General features: G+C 39.9%; 1 protein-coding gene across 1 annotated transcript; it reads left to right on the forward strand.

The window, feature by feature from the left end:
- Positions 1 to 808: 808 nt before the first annotated feature.
- LOC115781976 (UPF0577 protein KIAA1324-like) lies at positions 809 to 13,219 on the forward strand. Its single transcript, XM_030731937.1, is given in 43 exon segments — positions 809 to 963; positions 2,383 to 2,503; positions 3,877 to 3,961; positions 3,963 to 3,996; positions 3,998 to 4,073; positions 4,154 to 4,253; positions 4,255 to 4,300; positions 4,703 to 4,792; positions 5,565 to 5,651; positions 5,653 to 5,671; positions 5,779 to 5,799; positions 5,802 to 5,897; positions 5,900 to 5,929; positions 6,483 to 6,571; positions 6,677 to 6,706; positions 6,708 to 6,858; positions 6,954 to 7,082; positions 7,377 to 7,442; positions 7,445 to 7,481; positions 7,581 to 7,630; positions 7,633 to 7,691; positions 7,785 to 7,803; positions 7,806 to 7,847; positions 7,850 to 7,908; positions 10,394 to 10,459; positions 10,461 to 10,520; positions 10,522 to 10,659; positions 10,748 to 10,855; positions 10,857 to 10,922; positions 11,022 to 11,123; positions 11,125 to 11,162; positions 11,164 to 11,208; positions 11,452 to 11,486; positions 11,489 to 11,546; positions 11,646 to 11,694; positions 11,696 to 11,748; positions 11,844 to 11,911; positions 11,914 to 11,972; positions 12,337 to 12,475; positions 12,478 to 12,511; positions 12,825 to 12,946; positions 12,949 to 12,992; positions 13,151 to 13,219. Coding segments are annotated over 43 exon segments (2,985 nt in total). The 5' UTR covers positions 809 to 867.
- Positions 13,220 to 19,111: the final 5,892 nt, after the last annotated feature.

Genomic DNA, 19,111 nt, shown 5'->3' on the forward strand with positions numbered 1-19,111 from the left:
GACTTGGAGAGTTGCAATTTGGAACATTTATATCCATAGATTATTCACTTCAGACACGAAATACAAAATACAAATTTGATGTTTGTTGCCACAGGAAGTGGGGTAACATAACACAGCTGGGCAGAAATCCCACAGTAATGTTGCAGAGCTTTGTTTCCCTCTAGTGGTCAATGATGTGCGCAACAGTCACCTAGTGTTTTGGAACAATATCTCAAAAATCATGGAAAATAATCCTTTCCAAAACGTCCCCATATCATACCCCAAAAATAAGCCGATCGTTTGCCTTTAGCCCCAAGAGGAAGAAAATGGATGGTTGTTAATAAAAATATTTTACACAAAATGATATTTTATATATATTTTGAGCAACAACGCGTAGAACCGGAGGTTAAAAGCAGACATCAAGACACGCAAAAGAAAGAAATTAACGACAGAAAGCAGCATTATTTCGCCTTCAAATTAATGTTGTCTTTAGGGAAACTGGGGGCGTAATTTCTGCAATGAACATTAGCACAGTCTTCATAAACCAATCTTTAGCATTATAATAATGTCACAGAAAAAATGCTTTAGAGTAACTACAACCGACAATCACAAACCCATCAACGATGAAGCATTCCCACATCACGTACTAATCTTTATTTTGCAAACCTTAACCGGAAGCACTTTTTTTTTTATCCTACACTGCTTGAATCCGATGAGGCATCACTGGGGCGCGCAGGGTAATTACAGGTGGAGAGAGGCTGGGGAGCAATCTGCCAGCAAGAGGCGACAGAAGCAAGTGTCAGCCCGGGCTCAGGTTCACATTTTTTTTCTGGATTGAGGTTGTTTTTGTGTGAGTCTGTTTGTGTTTTCCCCGCTCGATGATCTACAATGCAGACCTCGGCTTGGCTCGTCGGTCGTTGCGCTCTCATCCTCTGCACGCTCCAGCTGATTGACGGGGCCAAAGGACAGCGGCAGTGTAGTGAGGTGAGGCTACAGTCGATCAGGCTCAGCTGTCTTAGCGTTTATTGGTACAGGAAATAATTGTCATTAAAAATGAAAAAAGAAAGAAAAGAAAACGGAGCTGCTACGGCTGCGCACTCTTAATCGAATTTTTAATCTAGTCCCCATAAATACGATTAAAAATTGATGACACATTTCCGGGTCGATTTATGGTGTAGTATTTACCCATGTTATAAGTTGCAGCAGGTGGGAAGACACACACATTACCACCGCTTTCAGTTTAAAGAATGTGAACGACATAGAGGAGTGTGAATCACTGCTGTTTTGTTAAACTTCAGTGCTGTTAAGTTATCAGTTTCCTGCATGAACTGGCTTTTCCTTCCCTCTCTGGTCTGGCTCAGCTCAACAACTGCTCATGCTAGGCTGGCAGCACAGTTAACACACATACAGAGATGTCCCAAGATAGAGGAGCAAAATTCCTCTAAGTTATTGGCTCAGTCTGTTTTCACACAGACAAAGAAATTATTGCAGCCCTCCAGTTAGGTCCTGTGTAGTAGTAGTAAATCACTGTGCAGCTTTAGGAGGGGGGATGGGGGAGTGGGGTTTTGTAGAGGTGATCTTTAGGTTGAAATAAATTTATTCAGAAGAAGACTGCTGATTCATGGTGTGAGATGAATATTGAACAGCTGCCACATTGGTGACTGACCACAGCGCTTATGGAAGTCGTAACAGATGAACAAGGGTTCAATCTTAATGATTTTCTGAATCGCTACAGCAGAAAACACAATTTGCCTATTATGATTTAGCCTTATTTCCTCAAAAGTGTTTCTGAGCTCCTGCCTCTAGACCCACTTAAACCAGGGAAAATCATCCGCACACAACAGCCTGCATGTGCCGGGGTGTCAAAATCTGGTTTGGCTCAAGGAGTAGCATTATGTAACTGTCAGAAATTAGGCCACCCGCCTCTGTAGACACAAAGATGAGGAGAAGAACAGTGGGCTAATGCTTTTCACTCACGGGCCACAGATTAAAACGATTACATGCAATCATCAAATGTCAAAGTGATCCTACTTGAAATGTTAAAAGCTGCTGGTAACAGACTCAGCCCTCTTTCCACCAGCAACCCACTGCTTGCCATTGCATGGAGATGGTATGTTGTGACTAGGGGCAGGAGAGTGGTTTTAGCTTGAGAGATAACACTGACCAGCACTCATGTTTTGCAACCATTAGCAGCTGGAAATGATAATAGAACATTGCGAGTTGCTAATGTAGTAGCAACTAGTCTGCTCTGATATGCTGATGATTCTTATCTGGAAGACAGGATTTGGTGCTTTCAGTTGGGTGGAGATGTTTGCTGACCTGCCTCTGGCCTATGTTTACGCATGTTTTAGGTCCAGCCTGCTGTGGAGACTGACTTTGTAGGTTTTGTGTGTCTCCTGGCAGACGGATTACTACTATGAGTACACAGAGTGTGACAGCACAGGATCTCGGTGGAGAGTGGCCATCCCACAGAACCCTGGGGCCTGTACTGGACTACCAGAGCCAGTGCGAGGCACAGAATGCAGTGAGTTAAGTGTGTGTGTGGTGTGTGTGTGTGTGTGTGTGTGTGTATGGAAAAAGAGTGACGTTGATGTGTGTATGTCACCTTCTTATCAGTAGCTGGAATTTCCACCACTACAACCTGACTGAGTGTTTTTGGACATCAACCAACCACAGAGTGAAGCTACAGGCCAATAATCTTGAAGCAAAAAACAATGTTACATAATCTCTTTTTGTGCTTGCTTACAAAACAAGGTGAATAATTACTGCTACACATTGTAGCCTACAGTTAATGTTTGTGTTTAATATGAGGTCCGGGTACTGGGCAGATGTTACCGTAGCTCAGAGATTGCACAGGCTTTCATTGACAAGCACTAATATGCATCCAGGAGAAATTAGTTCTTAGGTGTAAACTGTTAGACAGCAAGTTTGATGCTTTTGATTGGTCCAAAAAATATCAGTTCTAGGAGTGCTGCACTTTCATTTGGTTGTTTTTGTCTTACCACAATGAAGCCAAAAAAACCAAGTTTGCCCAGTGCTTTTACAACACTGCCTCAATAATGGCTCAAATTTGTTTGCTAACTGTATGTTTAGAAAGGTCACGTGAAGACTAGGGTGCTTTGGTGCTTTCTTTCGTTTTCAAACCTAAATTTGTTACATATAAAAAAACTATTCTTTTTATAATAATGGGTCATTCTGAGGTGAGTTGATTGTACTGAAGATGGAACAACAAAAACGGCAATTGTTTGCAGTCCCTTTGCATGTTAAATGTTGCATACCTGTCTAAAGGTGAACGCAAGGGATAGCCATCATGACAAATGTAATAAATCTTTTATTTAAATGGCTTTTGTTTCCTTCTTTGTCTTCAGACATCTATCCACATAGACACACTTGTTTCCTCATAGATTTAGACAAAAACTCACGTGTGATATTAAGATGCCATGCACTGCACTGAAATGCAGCACAGCACCCAGTTAATTGCCTTGGCTGTCACCATTTATCATTATAACCATCAAATAAACCAGTTTATAGAAAACAACTTTTAAATCTTGTTTTCAAGGCAGTTGCACATTTTTTTTTGGCATTGGTTTATTTCAAACACAGACAGACATCACGAAGCCATTGGACCAGATCAGGTATGAGGAAGAACTGGACACTAGTTCCATCGTGCCCCTGCATTGGCTCAGTGGGGAAAGACAGACACTGTGTAACAGGATGTAAGGATTTAGGTTTCTCGATCGCTGGGGTTATATGTACATGTAACATGTGATGTTGCGCTGATTCACGTGACCATTTTTTAAAGCGCTTTTTGCAGTAGAATGGGGGGAAAAGGTTGGGAAATTAACTTAAATGTTGTCTTTCCATCCTTCTCTTTTGCTTTCCCTTGTTGTCCACTAGCCTTCTCATGTGAGGCTGGGGAGTTCCTGGAGATGTCAGCTCAGGAGTGTACCCAGTGTGCAGCAGGAAGCTACTCCCTTGGCACGTATCCGCTTTGACCAATGGGATTCCATGCCTGTTTGGATTTAGTAGCCTAGCAACCTCCCTGGAGAACAGCCCACAGGGTGATAACAGACTCACCTGCAACAGGTAATTGAGTTAGGCATAAAAAAAAAGTGTAAGTCTAATCTTGGGATGTGATAAAACACTATGTTGAACCCTTTTTTTCCCCTTGCAGCTCTACCCGGGTTTCCTCAGGGAAACTATCTGGAGTCCAACAGGGATGAATGCACAGTCTCTCTCATCTATGCTGTGCATCTGAAGAAACAGGCTCTGTTAGTTTGAGTACCAGTATCCTGATAGCAACCTGCTATTTGAGTTCTTTGTGAGTATCCATTGTCTTTCATTGGAAACATCTGCTATCAGTTGTTGTGTATACATATATCTATAGTATTTTATTTATTAGAAACCTGCTATAATCTAATTAAAACAACAATCTAAATTATGCTCACTATTATAATAATATTTTGTACAGTTGATTCTATATAACTTTAAGAGCACCCAGACATACTTCATTTTTTGTGTTTCCCCCGGAAACAGCAAAAAAATAACCTGGGCAAAATTAATGTGCACTCATGCATGCATGCTTATAAAATATTAAAGCAGTGATGTGGTATATGTGTTGCGCATGAATGTATAAATCATACACAATATAGAAATTAGCATTGCCTTGAAAAAGTGGGGAAGAGTTTGTTCTGATGAGCACTTCCTGTTTGTGTGTCTTCAGATCCAGAATGATCAGTGTCAAGAGATGGCTCAGTCTGATGACAAGAAGTGGCTCAAGCTCACCAAGCATGGCGAATGGGCAACTCATACGGTAAATGTCTCACAGTGCAAGATGCTGAGTAGACAGAGTAGACCGATCTCTGGCAGCTGGCCTTGTCCTCCAAGACAAATGTATTGTCTAGCATCCAGCGAGCGATAGAAGCAGGAAGCATGTACACAGAAAGAGGCTGGCATCATGTCTTACTGTCCTCCAGTAATTTTCCACTCACACTATGAGCTTCTACATGTGCATAGCTTGGTTTCTACCTTGTGAATAGAAAAAAAAAAATACAATTATGCAGTGCTGGGAGATGTTTAAATGGAGTATCGGATCATATTGAGAGAGTTGTCTAGACTAATATGGTCCCACTCTTTGCTCTTTTAGCAGGTTTAGATTAGATTTGTTTGATTCAAGAAAATGGTTCTACAATATGAAATAATCAAAGGAAGTTCAGCAGTATGCATGCATAGGGCAACATAATTGACATAATTGGCTTTATACAACAGTCCAATTAAGCTTGAGCTTAGTATTGGCTATTCGTTACCACAGTTCATTACCTTGTTCCACTCTTCATGGAGATTTACTTCCTTTATAAGGAAGTAAAATATTAATGTACTTGCATAGCATTATATCTTAAGCAACAGACCATCTTGTATTAAGTTACTGTTGTACTGCATACTTTGTAGTTAAATTTCTGAACTTGCACAGTTGAGCTTTATGCTTTATAGGTAAAAGCCTATAGACTTAAAGTGGCCTTTCTTTAAATTTCAGATGCATTAATTTTTAATGCCAAGCTGATTATGCATGGATTTGTGTATTCTAGGTGAGCCTGAAATCTGGCACCAACATCCTTACTGGAGGACAGGAGGTGGTTACGATGGGGAAGAAAGTGGTGAATCCTGCATTGCTGAAAAAACGTTCAGATTGAAGGTCGGTGCAAAACTACTTCTGTTTGCTCATTTTCTCTTCTATAACAATGACTAAAAAAATAGATCGATCAACCACTCCTCCTTTCTGTCTTTTATGTTTTCGACCAGGTGTTGCCTACACATCAGAGTGTTTCCATGTAAGACAGGATCGTTCAGTCGCATTCCAGGCTCCACCTCATGTGAATCCTGTCCTCGGGACACCTACTCTGGCCATGGTGCCAGCTCCTGCACCCATGTAGCACCGGCACTCAGTATGCAGGTATGGATAGAAAAATATATTTGCCATTTCATATCTATTTTGAATCCTGACAACGGCAGTATGAAACTGCACTATAGTATGGCCTAATTGCTATCACTGCTATCACAGAAACACATCTAAAGGATATACAGAGAGCTTGTCCTATTTTAAGTTGCCGTTGTCAAACTTTAGAAAAAGAAACGGGCTTGTTAGCTCAGCACAGCGAGCTTGTGTAATCGCGGTGGAATTAGCAGGTTTTTGGCAGCTGAGGTAGCAAGACTGATGCTTGATCTTTATGGTAGTATATTTCTTAACAAGGATTTACTTGAAAATATTTCCATATTTAAAGCAGTCAATGCATTAGCCAGTGCCTCGATAGAGCGCCATATGATGCATTTAATTCATTTTCTGTTTTAGTAAAGTCATTGCAAACAGCTAGCGTATTCAGCACATGACATTTAATTAGTACACCTTAGCCTGGTGAATGAATATTCTGGAATTGCTATTTTAAATTATTTATTTTACTTAATATTTCCTATGCTAATATTAGTATCACTTATCACCACTTTTCTAGCTGAGGGATCTGCTACATGTAAGGACAGACCTCCCTGTTCCAAGAAAGACTATTTCCAGATCCACACAGCATGTGACCATGAAGGCAAGGTGAGAGAAAAGAGGCTACCTCCTTATTAAACACCCTGTGGAGACTTATTTCTATAATCACAGTCTGCCCTCTGTTCCAACTCCCACCTTTTCTGTCTGATTCAGACACAGGTCATATATAAGTGGATTGAACCTAAAGATCTGTCTTGAGAATGTGACTGGAGCTGTGACATTGCCTCCAAGTGGAAAACGAGAGCCCTGCCCCCCCTGTAATCCCGGTTTCTATAACAATGACACGGCCACCTGTTCACCATGCCCACCCGGGACCTATTCTGATGGCATGAAACGTACTGAAAACTCAGATACATTCCTCATTTTCTTTCACTTACCTTGTTTTGCTTCATGTTGTTTCCCAATTGTGTTTTCACTGTTCATCCTCTAGCATGCCAGCATTGCCCTGCAGGCTCTGAGCCCACCTTGGATTATGAGTACAAATGGTGGAATGTTCTTCCTTCTAACATGAAGACCTCCTGTTTTAATGTCGGCAACTCCAAGTGTGATAGTATGAATGGTAGGTGTTTTTGGCAAGGTATGTCCACTTTACCTCTTCTCTGTATTCTGGTCTTTTTGACCAAAATACATTTTGCAATCTGCGCTATGCAGAGAGTCGGATGACTTATTAAAACATGGTAAATATTGGCTACCATTAGAACTAGTTAGCTTAGCAAATCACCAATAACGGTCTCCCAACATCACCACAACCAACACAAAACTACCAATGACAACGACAAACACCATGGACAACACCAGCACCACCATGAACACCAACAACGCCAACAACAATAGATGGTTTTTCCACTTATAGGTTGGAGGTTGCAGGTGATCACATCAGACGGAGCAGGGAGCTCAGATAATGATTACCTCATCCTTAATCCCATGTCCCTGGATTCAGTAAGGATGGTTGCTTTGGGTTTTTCAACCTTATCACTTTTGCCACTGAGCTGATTCTTTCAGCTGTGACTAATTCCTTTTCTTCTCTGTTCATATCTTCCTGTTTATTTGCCATCAGACTTCCTACTTCAGTGTCAAGCCATTCAGAGACAGAATTTGGTCGTATCACATTGAATTTGAAACTTCGTGTACAGCCGACTGTGAGCTCTACTTCATGATGGTGAGAAGAGCTCCGACATATGGTTTGCTGCTGGTGAAGTGTCATTATATAGATATTTTACAATAAGAAAAATTGTTGAATCACTGTTTTAGGATGTAACAGAAGAGTACTAAAATAGTGGAGTCTGGGAGAAAAATGAAATGATACAAACCTACACACACATCATGACAAGAATGCTTCAGTTTCCTACACGTGGGCTTTCCAGAGGACTAACCAAGCTTCAGATGTGAGTATGGAGTACACAATTGCACACAGATACTTTTAATTGTATTCACTTTAAAGCTGTCAGTGAATTATATTTATAATACTTTTGCGTGTAACTAAATACAACCCCTGAAATTAGGCAAAGATAATTTGATCAAAAATGCAGTTTTTAAATGATGATTTTATTTATTAAGTGGAAAAAGCTATCCAAACTTATCTACCTTACTTAAAGTAAATACCCCCTAAACCTAATAACTGTTGGTGCCACCCTTGGCAGCAAGAACTGCAATCAAGCGTTTGCGATGGCTGGCACATTGCGGTGGAGGAATTGCAGAATTGTTTATTTCAGACACACTGGAGTGTTTTTGAGCATAAACAGACTGTTTAAGGTCATGCTGAGGCATCTCAATCAAATTAAGTCCAGACTTTGAGTAGGCCACTCCAAAACCTTCAGTTTTTTTTTGTTTTTTTGGAGCCCTTCAGAGGTGTCCTGCTGCATAACCCAAGTGCACTTGAGCTTCATGGCATGACCTTCAGGATATTCTGGTAGAGAGCAGAATTCGTGGTTCCATCAATTACAGCAAGTTGTCCACCACCACCATGTTTGACTGTTGTATGATGTTATTTTTATGAATGCTGTTAGTTTTACACCGGATGTAACGGACTAAAACCTTCCAGAAGCTTCAGCTTTTGTCTCATCAAACCACAGAATGTTTTCCCAAAGTCTTGGGGGATCATTAAGATGCTTTTTGGCAATGTGAGACACGCCTTTGTGTTCTTTTTGGTCAGCAGTGGTTTTCTCCTTGCAACTCTTCTATGGATGACTTTTTTTCCCCCCGCAGTCTCTTCTTATTCTTGAATCATGAACTCTGATCTTAACTGAGGGAAGGGAAGGGCCTGCAATTCTTTAGATGTTGTTCTGGGATCGTTTGTCCCCCTCCTGGATGAGTCATCTATTTACTCTTGGAGTAATTTTGGTAGGCTGGCACTCCTGGGAAAGTTCACCACTGTTTCCAAGTTTGTCCATTTGTGGATAATGGCTCTCACGTGGTTCATGTGGGTCAAGTCTTAGAAATATCTTGCCACTTTGATAGATGTCAGTGACTTTGTTTCTTAGCTGTTTCTTTACATTGTGCCACGATCTATTGCTTTTTGAGATCTTTAAGCCTGCTTCACTTTGTCAGACAGTTTCTATTTAAGTGAGTTCGTGATTCACACAGTCTGGCAGTAATCAGGCTGGTTGTGACTAGTGAAACTGAACTCAAAAATTGTGGTTTAATTACAGTTAATTCATGATTAACAAAGGGGGCAATTGTCAACAGGGACAAGCAGATTTTGATAGCTTTTTTCCCCTTTAGAAATGAAATCATCACTTCACAAAAACTTCTTCAAAACTCTCTTTGTACAATATTAAAATTTGTTATTGATTATCTGAACAAATATAAGTGACAAATATACAAGAAAATAAAAAAATGAGGGCAAATACTTTTCCGGCACTGTTTGTTCTTCTAAGTAAAATAAAATGGATGGGATAACAGGTTAGATCAGCTTCATCAAATCAGTGATGTCAGTTCTTGATGTGTATGTGCTTGCAGTGGATGACCTAATCATAATTTGATGGTACAACTAGTAAAATTATATAATTTGTGTAACAAAAAAATACTTGTGATTGTAGACCAGACTTTGAAGAGATATGCTTTGAACTGGTACTGGATAGGAACTGGTATGCTTATTTAGACAAGGTGATAGCTTTAGCAGGCGATAGATGTTGCACCTTCTTATTAAACTTTCACTCTGCGTAGCAACTGACACAAAAGTGGTAACCGACCATGTGGTATTCTGTCTTTACTGGTGGCGTATGTGGTGTGATTGAGGGTTGATCCAGTCTTGCAAAGTGAAGTTATGTGTTTCCTTGTGTGTGGTGTGTGTGTTGTGTGTGTGTGGGTTGTGTGTGTGCGATGTGTGTGTTTTTCTTGCAACCCTATGACTTTATATACTCAATATATATATATAATATCTCAGAATATTACCCATCTTGATCCTGACACTCCCTGAGTGCTGTACTTTTCTAATCATGCTCTAAGATTCTAATCATGCTGTATTATATTACTTATTATTGTATGGAATTTTTGCTGTCGCTGGGCCTCTGACCCAGTATCTGACATAAAAATCTGCTCCACTTTCGGTACCCCAAACACTCCCTTCCATTTGCTTCTAAAGATAATTTCTGATGTCTAACAAACTACTGCTTCACTAATCATTCTTATCTTGCACAATGTATGAGAACGAAAGATTTTTATTTCATGGGTATGGCAAATATCTCCCTGTAATTTGTACTACTACTTTGCAGTATCTTTGCTTGCGTTAGTGAAGCTTGACTGATTATTGGCCTTTTAAGTCACTTTTGCTTTTGCTTGAGTGTGTTAAATTCAAGTGCAAGCAGAACAATATCTTGCATAAAGCATAAATACAATTGTTCAATCTGTGCATTTGGCTCTCCACCTCAGGTACGTCAGTATATCAGCGACGTGGCGCGAATCTACTCCATCTCTGTGAGTAACGCGGTGGATGGAGGTGTCCTCTGGGTGTCGCGTTTGTGCCCTCAGTGTGCAACCGTCCAGCTCTGCATGTGTGGCCGTGCCCACCTGGACATTACATAGACACAAGTACCAGCCAGTGCACAGAGTGTCCACCTAACACATACCTGATGCCTCACGCTGCACCAGGCCCTGATGCCTGCAAACCCTGTGGACCTGCCAGCAAAAGTGACAAGGTTTGTTGCTGAGATTCAGAAAGAAATTAAGCTAATTCTTGTCATTCATAAGACGATACACCCTGATACCTGTCTTTTTGTTTTCCAGGAGCACAGTTTATGCTATAGTGACTGTCACTTCACCTACAACAGAGGGCAATGCACTCTGACTTTTGACTTCAGCCCAATTGGGACTGTGGGGTCACTGATGAACGGTCCCAAGCTTTACCTCTAAAGGAACCAAGTACTTTCATCACTTCAACATCAGTCTCTGTGGGGGAAAGGTGTGCAAAAGATGAAAACGCATGCAGAAAATCCTGCCATTTTAAAGGCGTTTTGCACAATGTGAATGCCATTGCCATTTTGCTCTTATTCTTTTTAAGGGTCAGTTGGCAGTATGCACAGACAACGTAACAGACCTATCCATCACCGACTCCCAGAAAGAAAAAGAAGTGCCCACTACTGTCAAGACCTTCATCTGTCAATTCGACAATAATCCCAGCTAGTGGGCGAGGATTCCACACAGCTCTCCTCGCAAGTCCATTACCTGGCTGACACATTCGTTGGTTAGTGAGCGTCAGATGCAGGACAGTAGCAGTGAGCAGAACTGAATTTAGGATTTTTTTTGTCAGTACTTCTGGTTTTGCCTTAAAAGAATACAATAAAAGACACATAATGATGATTTAAAGTTCATTTTGTGGGGTCATGTTGGTCTTTAAATTTTACACTCATGTCATAAAAGAGAAAAGATTAAAGACACATTCAAAGTTGACATATGAATAAAAAATGCATATCTATGAATATTATTAACAGGGCAACTGTGGATGATAACCTTGATGGAATAAGGGCAAGACAGACCTGTATCCCCAGACCTCCAAGAAGGTCCCTGATTCAACTTTTTACTACAGGTGTTGCAATCATTTCAGACATTATTATAAATTAAAAAAAAAAAAATCTGTGCTTTAAGGTTCTTGCTTTGTGTGGTTTTTTTTTGTTTTTTTTGTAAGGTCCTTGGAGCCAACTTCAATCTTGCGACTCAGTCGGAGCGCGGTGGTGGACACTCCGCTGTAACCCAGACAAGAGCACTAAAGGGGAGCTCTCAATTCCCAGGTGCTCCTTATCATCGTCTCTCTGATTTTCACGTGCTGCACTTTTCTGTGGTGTGGTCTAACTCCTTGAACAAATTGTGCTTTTGGCTGTTTCAGCCAGTGCCCTGCAGGAACGTGCAATGGCTGCACGTTTCATTTCTTATGGGAGAGCTCAGGGGCTTGTCCTACTGCACAGAGAGGGACTACCATAAGATAGAGGGAGTCTGCAAGGGGAGGAGAGAGCAGGTGTGTGTGGCCATACGTTTATGAGTACTGGAAAATACCTTTAATTTGAAGTAGTTTACACTCACCTCGGATAGACTTTAAAAATTCTCATCCTATTTAGACCTAGCCAAGCAGCCAAACTGGTTATAATCCAAAGTCGTTCACCTATTATGGGTGCTAACAAGCCTAAAGGTGTTAGCATCCATAAAATGCATGCATGTTATATAGAAAAGCCTCCAAGCCTAAAGTCAGCACTATAACAGTTTTTGTTTCACTTAAAATGCAGGTTGCTGGAATAAAGACAAACCTGTTAAACACTTCAATTTCGTTTACCTTACCAGTGTATGCTCTGTCCCATTCATATATGTATATTCATTTTTAGGAGCTGCTGTATGTGTGGACTGAACCAAAGCTGTGCATGGGAGGTGTTCCCTTGCCTGCAAAGAAAACATTGGCATGTGAGGGCATGGAGTTCTGGGTCCAGCTTGGTGCAGGACTGGGAGCTTTCACTGCAGTGCTGCTCGTTCCCTTACCTGCTACTTCTGGAAGAAGAACAAACGGTATCTTTAGCTTCTTGTTCTCTAACTTCTCCAATCATTATTTAATTTCATTTATTTCTTTGTTTGCAAATTCCTTTGCATAGTCGCCCCCTTGTTTCCCCCTCCCCACATTCCTCAGCATTGCTGTAAATGTATCTGCCCTTGTTTTGTATGTTTCTCCTATTTCTTCCTTACCTTATCTCTCTCCTCCATTATTATTATTGGATCCCGTCTCTCCTGCCACCCCGTCTCCGTCACATCACAGTATTCTGTGGACATTATGTTCTTCTTGTAAATTCTGCAGTATTGATTCTGTCACTTGTCTCTGTGCAAGGTTGGAGTATAAGTACTCCCGGCTGGTGATGTCTGCTAATAAGGAATGTGAAATGCCAGTGGCTGACAGCTGTGCTGTGATGGAGGGAGAGAACGAGGCAGACATGGAGGATGAAGTTGTGTACACAAACCTTCTCTACTTGGAAAACTCAAAGCCATAGCATCCAAGGTGAGAGACGTGTTATATATTATATATATATATATATATATATATATATATATATATATATAATATATATCTATATATAAAATATTAAATATATATATATATATATATAAAAATGTGGCCTTATATACCTTTTGCAAATAATTTCTTTTCTGTTTTAGGGAAATGGAGAGAACTATGAAAATGTGCAGCTAAACTCGGCTCATTCAAAAGCATTAGTGTGGAGCTAGACTGATAGTACCTGTATGGAGTGACGGAAGAAATCAGACCCTCAAGAGACCTTGTACCATTTGTGACCCTTAACTAACCACCCCCTTTATGAGCTTTGATACCTGGAATACCAGTTATATATGTGCGTGTATATACACACACACACATATAAGACACATCAGAACCATGTTCAGATGAGTCACACTACATGGTGGCCTTAAAGCTTGGTACGACGGAGCCGTCCGATTCAAAGACTGTCAGGTGTGTGACGAACACTTCCTGATGATTTCTGATTCAAATGTATTTCAGGAAAAAGTTGATAGAAGAGCTCAGGGGTAAAATAAGACCTATTTAAGATGTCCCTGTTTTGCTTTTATTTTTCTTCAGTTTGGTATCGGCTAATGACAGCTATGGTATAGTTTATCATAAGGAAAACAATGGTTTGCTTTTTCCATCTCCCATAGATGTTTACACTTATTGTTTTTTTTCTTGCCATATACTAGTTTATAGCTTGTCCACTTTTTTAATTTTTTTTTTTTTAAATTTTACTTTGAAATTTATTTGTAATGACATGAATTACAGAAATTGGAAATTGAATTTACCATATTATGCTTTTGAGGTTGTGGTGTTGACTGTCCATGTACATCAAATAAATAATGAGGTATTTATGTATAAGGTGACTCAGTTTGATTATCTTGTCAACGTACTATTGAGAATCGAGCAAGATCTTGAGGTCAGGTCAAATATATTTGTAGAGGACAATTTAGATACAAGGCAATTCAGAGTGCTAAAAAGAGGAATACAAAGACATATAAAACATAAAACATATGTATACATGTCATGATATAAAGCAATGCACAAACAATCATTATAGAAATATAACAGCAATTAGAAGTGGAAACATGACTAGAGTCATTTCTCAGGTTCACAGGTATCCAGTTACAGTGGCTTGCAAAAGTATCACACCCCTTGAACTTTTCCATATTTGGTCACATTACAACCACAAATATTTCACTGGAATTTAATGTGAAAGACCAACACAAAGTGGTATACAATGTGAAGTGCAAAGATAAATTATACATGATCCAAAACATTTTTACAAATAAACTGAAAAGTGCGGTGTGCAAAAGTATTCAGCCCCCTGAGTCAATACTTGTGGAACCACCTTTTGCTGCAATTACAGCTGCAAGTCTTTTAGGGTGTGTCTCCACCAGCTTCGCACATCTAGTGACTGAAATTTTTGCCCATTCTTCTTTGCAAAACAGCTCAACTCAGATTAGATGGAGAGTGTTTGTGAACAGCAGTTTTCAGATCTTGCCACAAATTCTCGATTGGGTTTAGGTCTGGACTTTGGGCCGTTCTAAACACTGAATATGTTTTGTTTTAAACCATTCCATTGTAGCCCTGGCTTATGTTTACGGTCGTTGTCCTGCTGGAAGGTGAACCTCCGCCCCAGTCTCAAGTCTTTTTCAGACTCCAACAGGTTTTTCTTCCAGGTTGCCCTGTATTTGGCTCCATCCATCTTCCCATCAACTCTGACCAACTTCCCTGTCCCTGCTGAAGAGAAGCAGCCCCCGAGCATGATGCTGCCACCACCATATTTGACAGTGGGGATGGTGTGTTCAGAGTGATGTGCAGTGTTAATTCTCCACCACACATAGCGTTTTGCATTTTGGCCAAAAGTTCAATTTGGGCTCATCTGACCAAAGCACTTGTTCCACATGTTTGCTGTGTCCCCAACAGCTTCTGGCAAACTGCAAATGGGACTTTTATGGTTTTCTTTAACTATGGCTTTCTTCTTGCCACCCTTCCATAAAGACCACATCTGTGCAGTGCACGACTAATAGTTGTCCTGTGGACAGATTCCCCCACCTGAGCTGTGGATCTCTGCATTTGGTCCAGAGTCACCATGGGCCTCTTGCTGCATCTCTGATCAGTGCTCTCCTTGTTCGGCCTGTAAGTTTAGGTGGACGGCCTTGTCTTGGTAGGTTTACAGTTGTACCATACTCTTTCCATTTCCGGATAATGGATTGAACAGGCTCCGTGAGATGTCAAAGCTTGGGAAATCTTTTTATAGCCTAAGCCTGCTTTAAACTTCTCCACAACCTTATTCCTGACCTGTCTGTGTGTTCTTTGGACTTCATGATGCTGTTTACTCCCCAATATTCTCTTAACCAACCTCTGAGGCTGTCACAGAGCAGCTGTATTTGTACTGAGATTAGATTACACACAGGTGGACTCTTTTTAGTCATTAGCAGTCATCAGGCAACTTCTGAATGCAATTGGTTGCACTCAGAGAAAGGGGGCTGAATAATTTTGCACACCGCACTTTCAGTTTTTTATTTGTAAGAAATGTTTTGAATCATGTATAATTTTCTTTCCACTTCACAATTGTATACCACTTTGTGTTGGGTCTTTCACATTAAATTCCAGTGAAATATATTTACGTTTGTGGTTGTAATGTGACAAAATATGGAAAAGTTCAAGGGGTATGAATACTTTTGCAAGCCACTGTATATTGATCTGGTACACTTAAGTCTATTGTAGATGCACTGTCACTGCAAATTTAGGTTGTTTCTCCTACAACCTTGTAAAAGCTATGTTTAATTGACTGAGCATCAGAAAGAGGAAGCAAGGATGATCCAAGTGACTTTGAATGTGGCATGGTTGTTGGTACTTGACAGTGGTCTGGTTCTTGCACAAACATCTCTTTGGATTTACAGAGAATGGTCCCAAAAAAGAGAAAATATCCAGCAATCTGCCTGGAAATGCATTGTTGATGTCAGAGGAAAATGGCTGCTAGGAAGGCGAGAGTAAATCAAATAACCACTCGTCATGGTAGGCAGAAGAACATCTCTGAATGCACAACATGTCACACTTTGGAGCAGATGAGCTACAGTAGCACAAGAACACATGGGGTGTCGCTGGTTTCTTCAACATGACAGTGAATTCACTGTTCTCATATGGCTCCCTTCACCTCAGCTTAATCTTAATTATTGCAAAATGTTCCTCTAGCTGTTTCTTTTTAGTACCACTTACTTTTCTAGCCCTTTATTGCCCTTGTACCAACTTTTTTTGAGATGTGTTTGCTGCCATTAAATTCAAACTGAGCTAATATTTTTCATGAAATAATAAAATGTTTAGTGTTTTTGTGTTGTTTTGTGAATAAAATATGGTTTTAAGAGATTTGCAAAATAAATATTTTATTTTTATTTACATTTTACACAGCGCCTACCTTTTTTGAAATTTGTATTGTAATTTAAAGCTCATAAGTTGTCACCAGAGGTGGAAAAGTAACAAAGTACAAATACTTTTTACTGTACTTAAGTAGATTTTTTTTCACGTATCTGTACTTTACTTGAGTATTTATTTTCTGGCAACTTCTTACTTTTACTCCCTACATTTTTGCACAAATATCTGCACTTTCTGCTCACATTTTCAAACAGACCCGAGTGGCAGATGTCCGTAAGCTGTCAACATCTAGCTAGCACAACAGAAGAGGAGCAAAAATAAAGGGAGTAACGTGTTGCAGGTAAATGCAACGTTTCTAAATGCTCAACAAATATCAGCAAACACCAAAGTGCCTGAAGTTTGTCACACAGTGTGTCTGCTAGCTAAAAGGTCCAGCTGTATTTCCAGGGGAGAAAAGAGTGAGAGATAACTGGGTTGCATCTTTTTGAATTCAGAATTGAATTGGAATTCATTTGAATTTGTAAATCCACAAAGAGCAGTAAGCCTCAGAGCAGCAGCAGCAGCTGATCACAGCCTGCACACAAAGAAAATCTCCAGGAGCTCACAATAGAAATTATTGTGAATTGTGATCTTTTCCCCATGCTGAGCCACTGCAACCGATGTTAGGGTTTTCCACCTGCTGAATCCCAGCATTTAGGTGATGAGGCAGAGCCATCCTCTACAATGTGTAACAGCAAATAGAGCTTTTTTTTTTTTTTTTTAAATTCTTTTTAACTTGCAGTTCTGGCTTTAAGTTGTTAGAGTGGAATTAATACTATTCATCAGTCAAAAGATTTGTTCTGTGGCCTGAAAACATTCAGTGTTTCAAAACCCCTCTGCCACTTGGCTTCATCCGTAATATGATATGCCACCAACTGAGGGCACAGATTAATGGGATATATCTTTTTAAAGTTATCATCCACAAGTCATCATGATGGTCAGAAGTGGCTATCTTTGAGTTACCAATACAGGATGTGAATATCAGCAGCTTTTGATCACATAATTTGTGATTTGTGATGCCTTTCACAGTCAGGAAAAATAGATTAGAATGATATAATTTGATGGGACACTGTAAACATCTGTGTCAAGATCCGATGTGTTTTGTATTCACAGATGTTCTTCTGCATACCTTATTTGTAAAAAGTGGTTGGTTGCTTTCCTATCAGCTCAAAATAGTCTGGCCATTCTCCTCTGACCTCGATATCAAGACATTTTCATTCCAGAGAACTGCTGCTCACTGGATATCTTCTCTTTTTCCGGACCATTCTCTGTAAACCCTAGAGATGGTGTGTGGGAAAATCCCAGTAGATCAGCAGTTGTGAAATACTCAGACCAGACATTCAGTTACCTTTTTTCCCCATTCTGATGCTTGCTTGAACTTCAGCAGGCTGTATTGACCATGTCTATACACCTAAATGCTTTGAGTTGCTGACATTTGATTGGCTGATTGATATTTGCATTAATGAGCAGTTGAACAGGTACCTAATAAAGTGAATATGTAGCATGACTGTACTAGACCATACAGTAGTTAGTGATATATTTTCTTTGTCTGTTTTCTGAAACAAATAGTTTCATGAGTATCATTTTGCTTGTCTCAGTTTCAGCAGTTTTGTAAAGTATCAAATAAATCCTTCATTTTCCATTTTTGTCTTAAACACTTTTTTATTGCACATTAGGGCCAAATCTTTGCAGTACTCTTTCCAAGTAAAGTTTTAATACAAGTTAAAAAAAAAAAAAAAATTGGCGTCCAAGTCTTAAACAGAGGTGAAAAGGTTATTTATTGATCACAGAGGCAAAGTGATTGACTGACTGTATGTTTTGACTATATGAAAAAGGTTTTGATTGTTTTTGTGTCTTTTGCACAGTGAGTCTGTGTTATGAAAAATGCCTTAACTATTTTGAGAACTGCATTAAGAGTGGTGAGAACTGCACCAAAGCCATTGAGAAAACTGCAAGACTATGTGGCTCTAAGACCTCACATTGCTACAGTGGCATTCACTATATCGTCCTGCAGAGGTCAGTCAAACATTAAGATTTAAAAGGCAAACGCTCAGTGTTTAATTGAATGTCCCTTTGATTCTTGCCTGGGTTCTCGCTTTTTACAAGCATAAATTTTAGGTACAGGTTTCTTGAAAGTTACCAGCCACTAGTCTGTAAAACTGTGGTGGGTCATAGCGTTTATTGAGATTGGAAACGCGTTGTAAACCACAGCACTGGGGTATAAAGGTTATTAGTGTAATCACTGAAGCTAACCACCGGAGGGCGATCCCCGCTAGTATACAAGAGAGTCCAAGAGCCCAAATTGTTCTCTACAGAAACCATTTAAATAAATTAAACACATGATAAGATTTCAGCAACACTCTGACATGTGGCTAACTTTTCTAAAAGAAAAGCAAAATTAAAATACTTCTTTAACACACATTGTGTCGAACTATGTTACTGACTGCAGTGAAAGATAGAAAATTACCAAAAGACTGCCCGTTTATCTTTTTGGGGTATTTTTATAAACACAATCTTACTTTAAGTGACTGAACCTTCACACTACATTTTCCAAAAGCGTGGGACTCTCTGGTAGATGGTTTAACTGGAGTGCCATCACTTGGGGAACAGATGAGGCAGAGTTTTAGAACCAACTTTCAACATTTTCCAAAACACACTTTGAATAGAGCCCATGTGGGTTG

The sequence above is a fragment of the Archocentrus centrarchus genome, chromosome 6 (assembly GCF_007364275.1).
Source record: "Archocentrus centrarchus isolate MPI-CPG fArcCen1 chromosome 6, fArcCen1, whole genome shotgun sequence".
Classification (NCBI taxonomy): domain Eukaryota; kingdom Metazoa; phylum Chordata; class Actinopteri; order Cichliformes; family Cichlidae; genus Archocentrus; species Archocentrus centrarchus.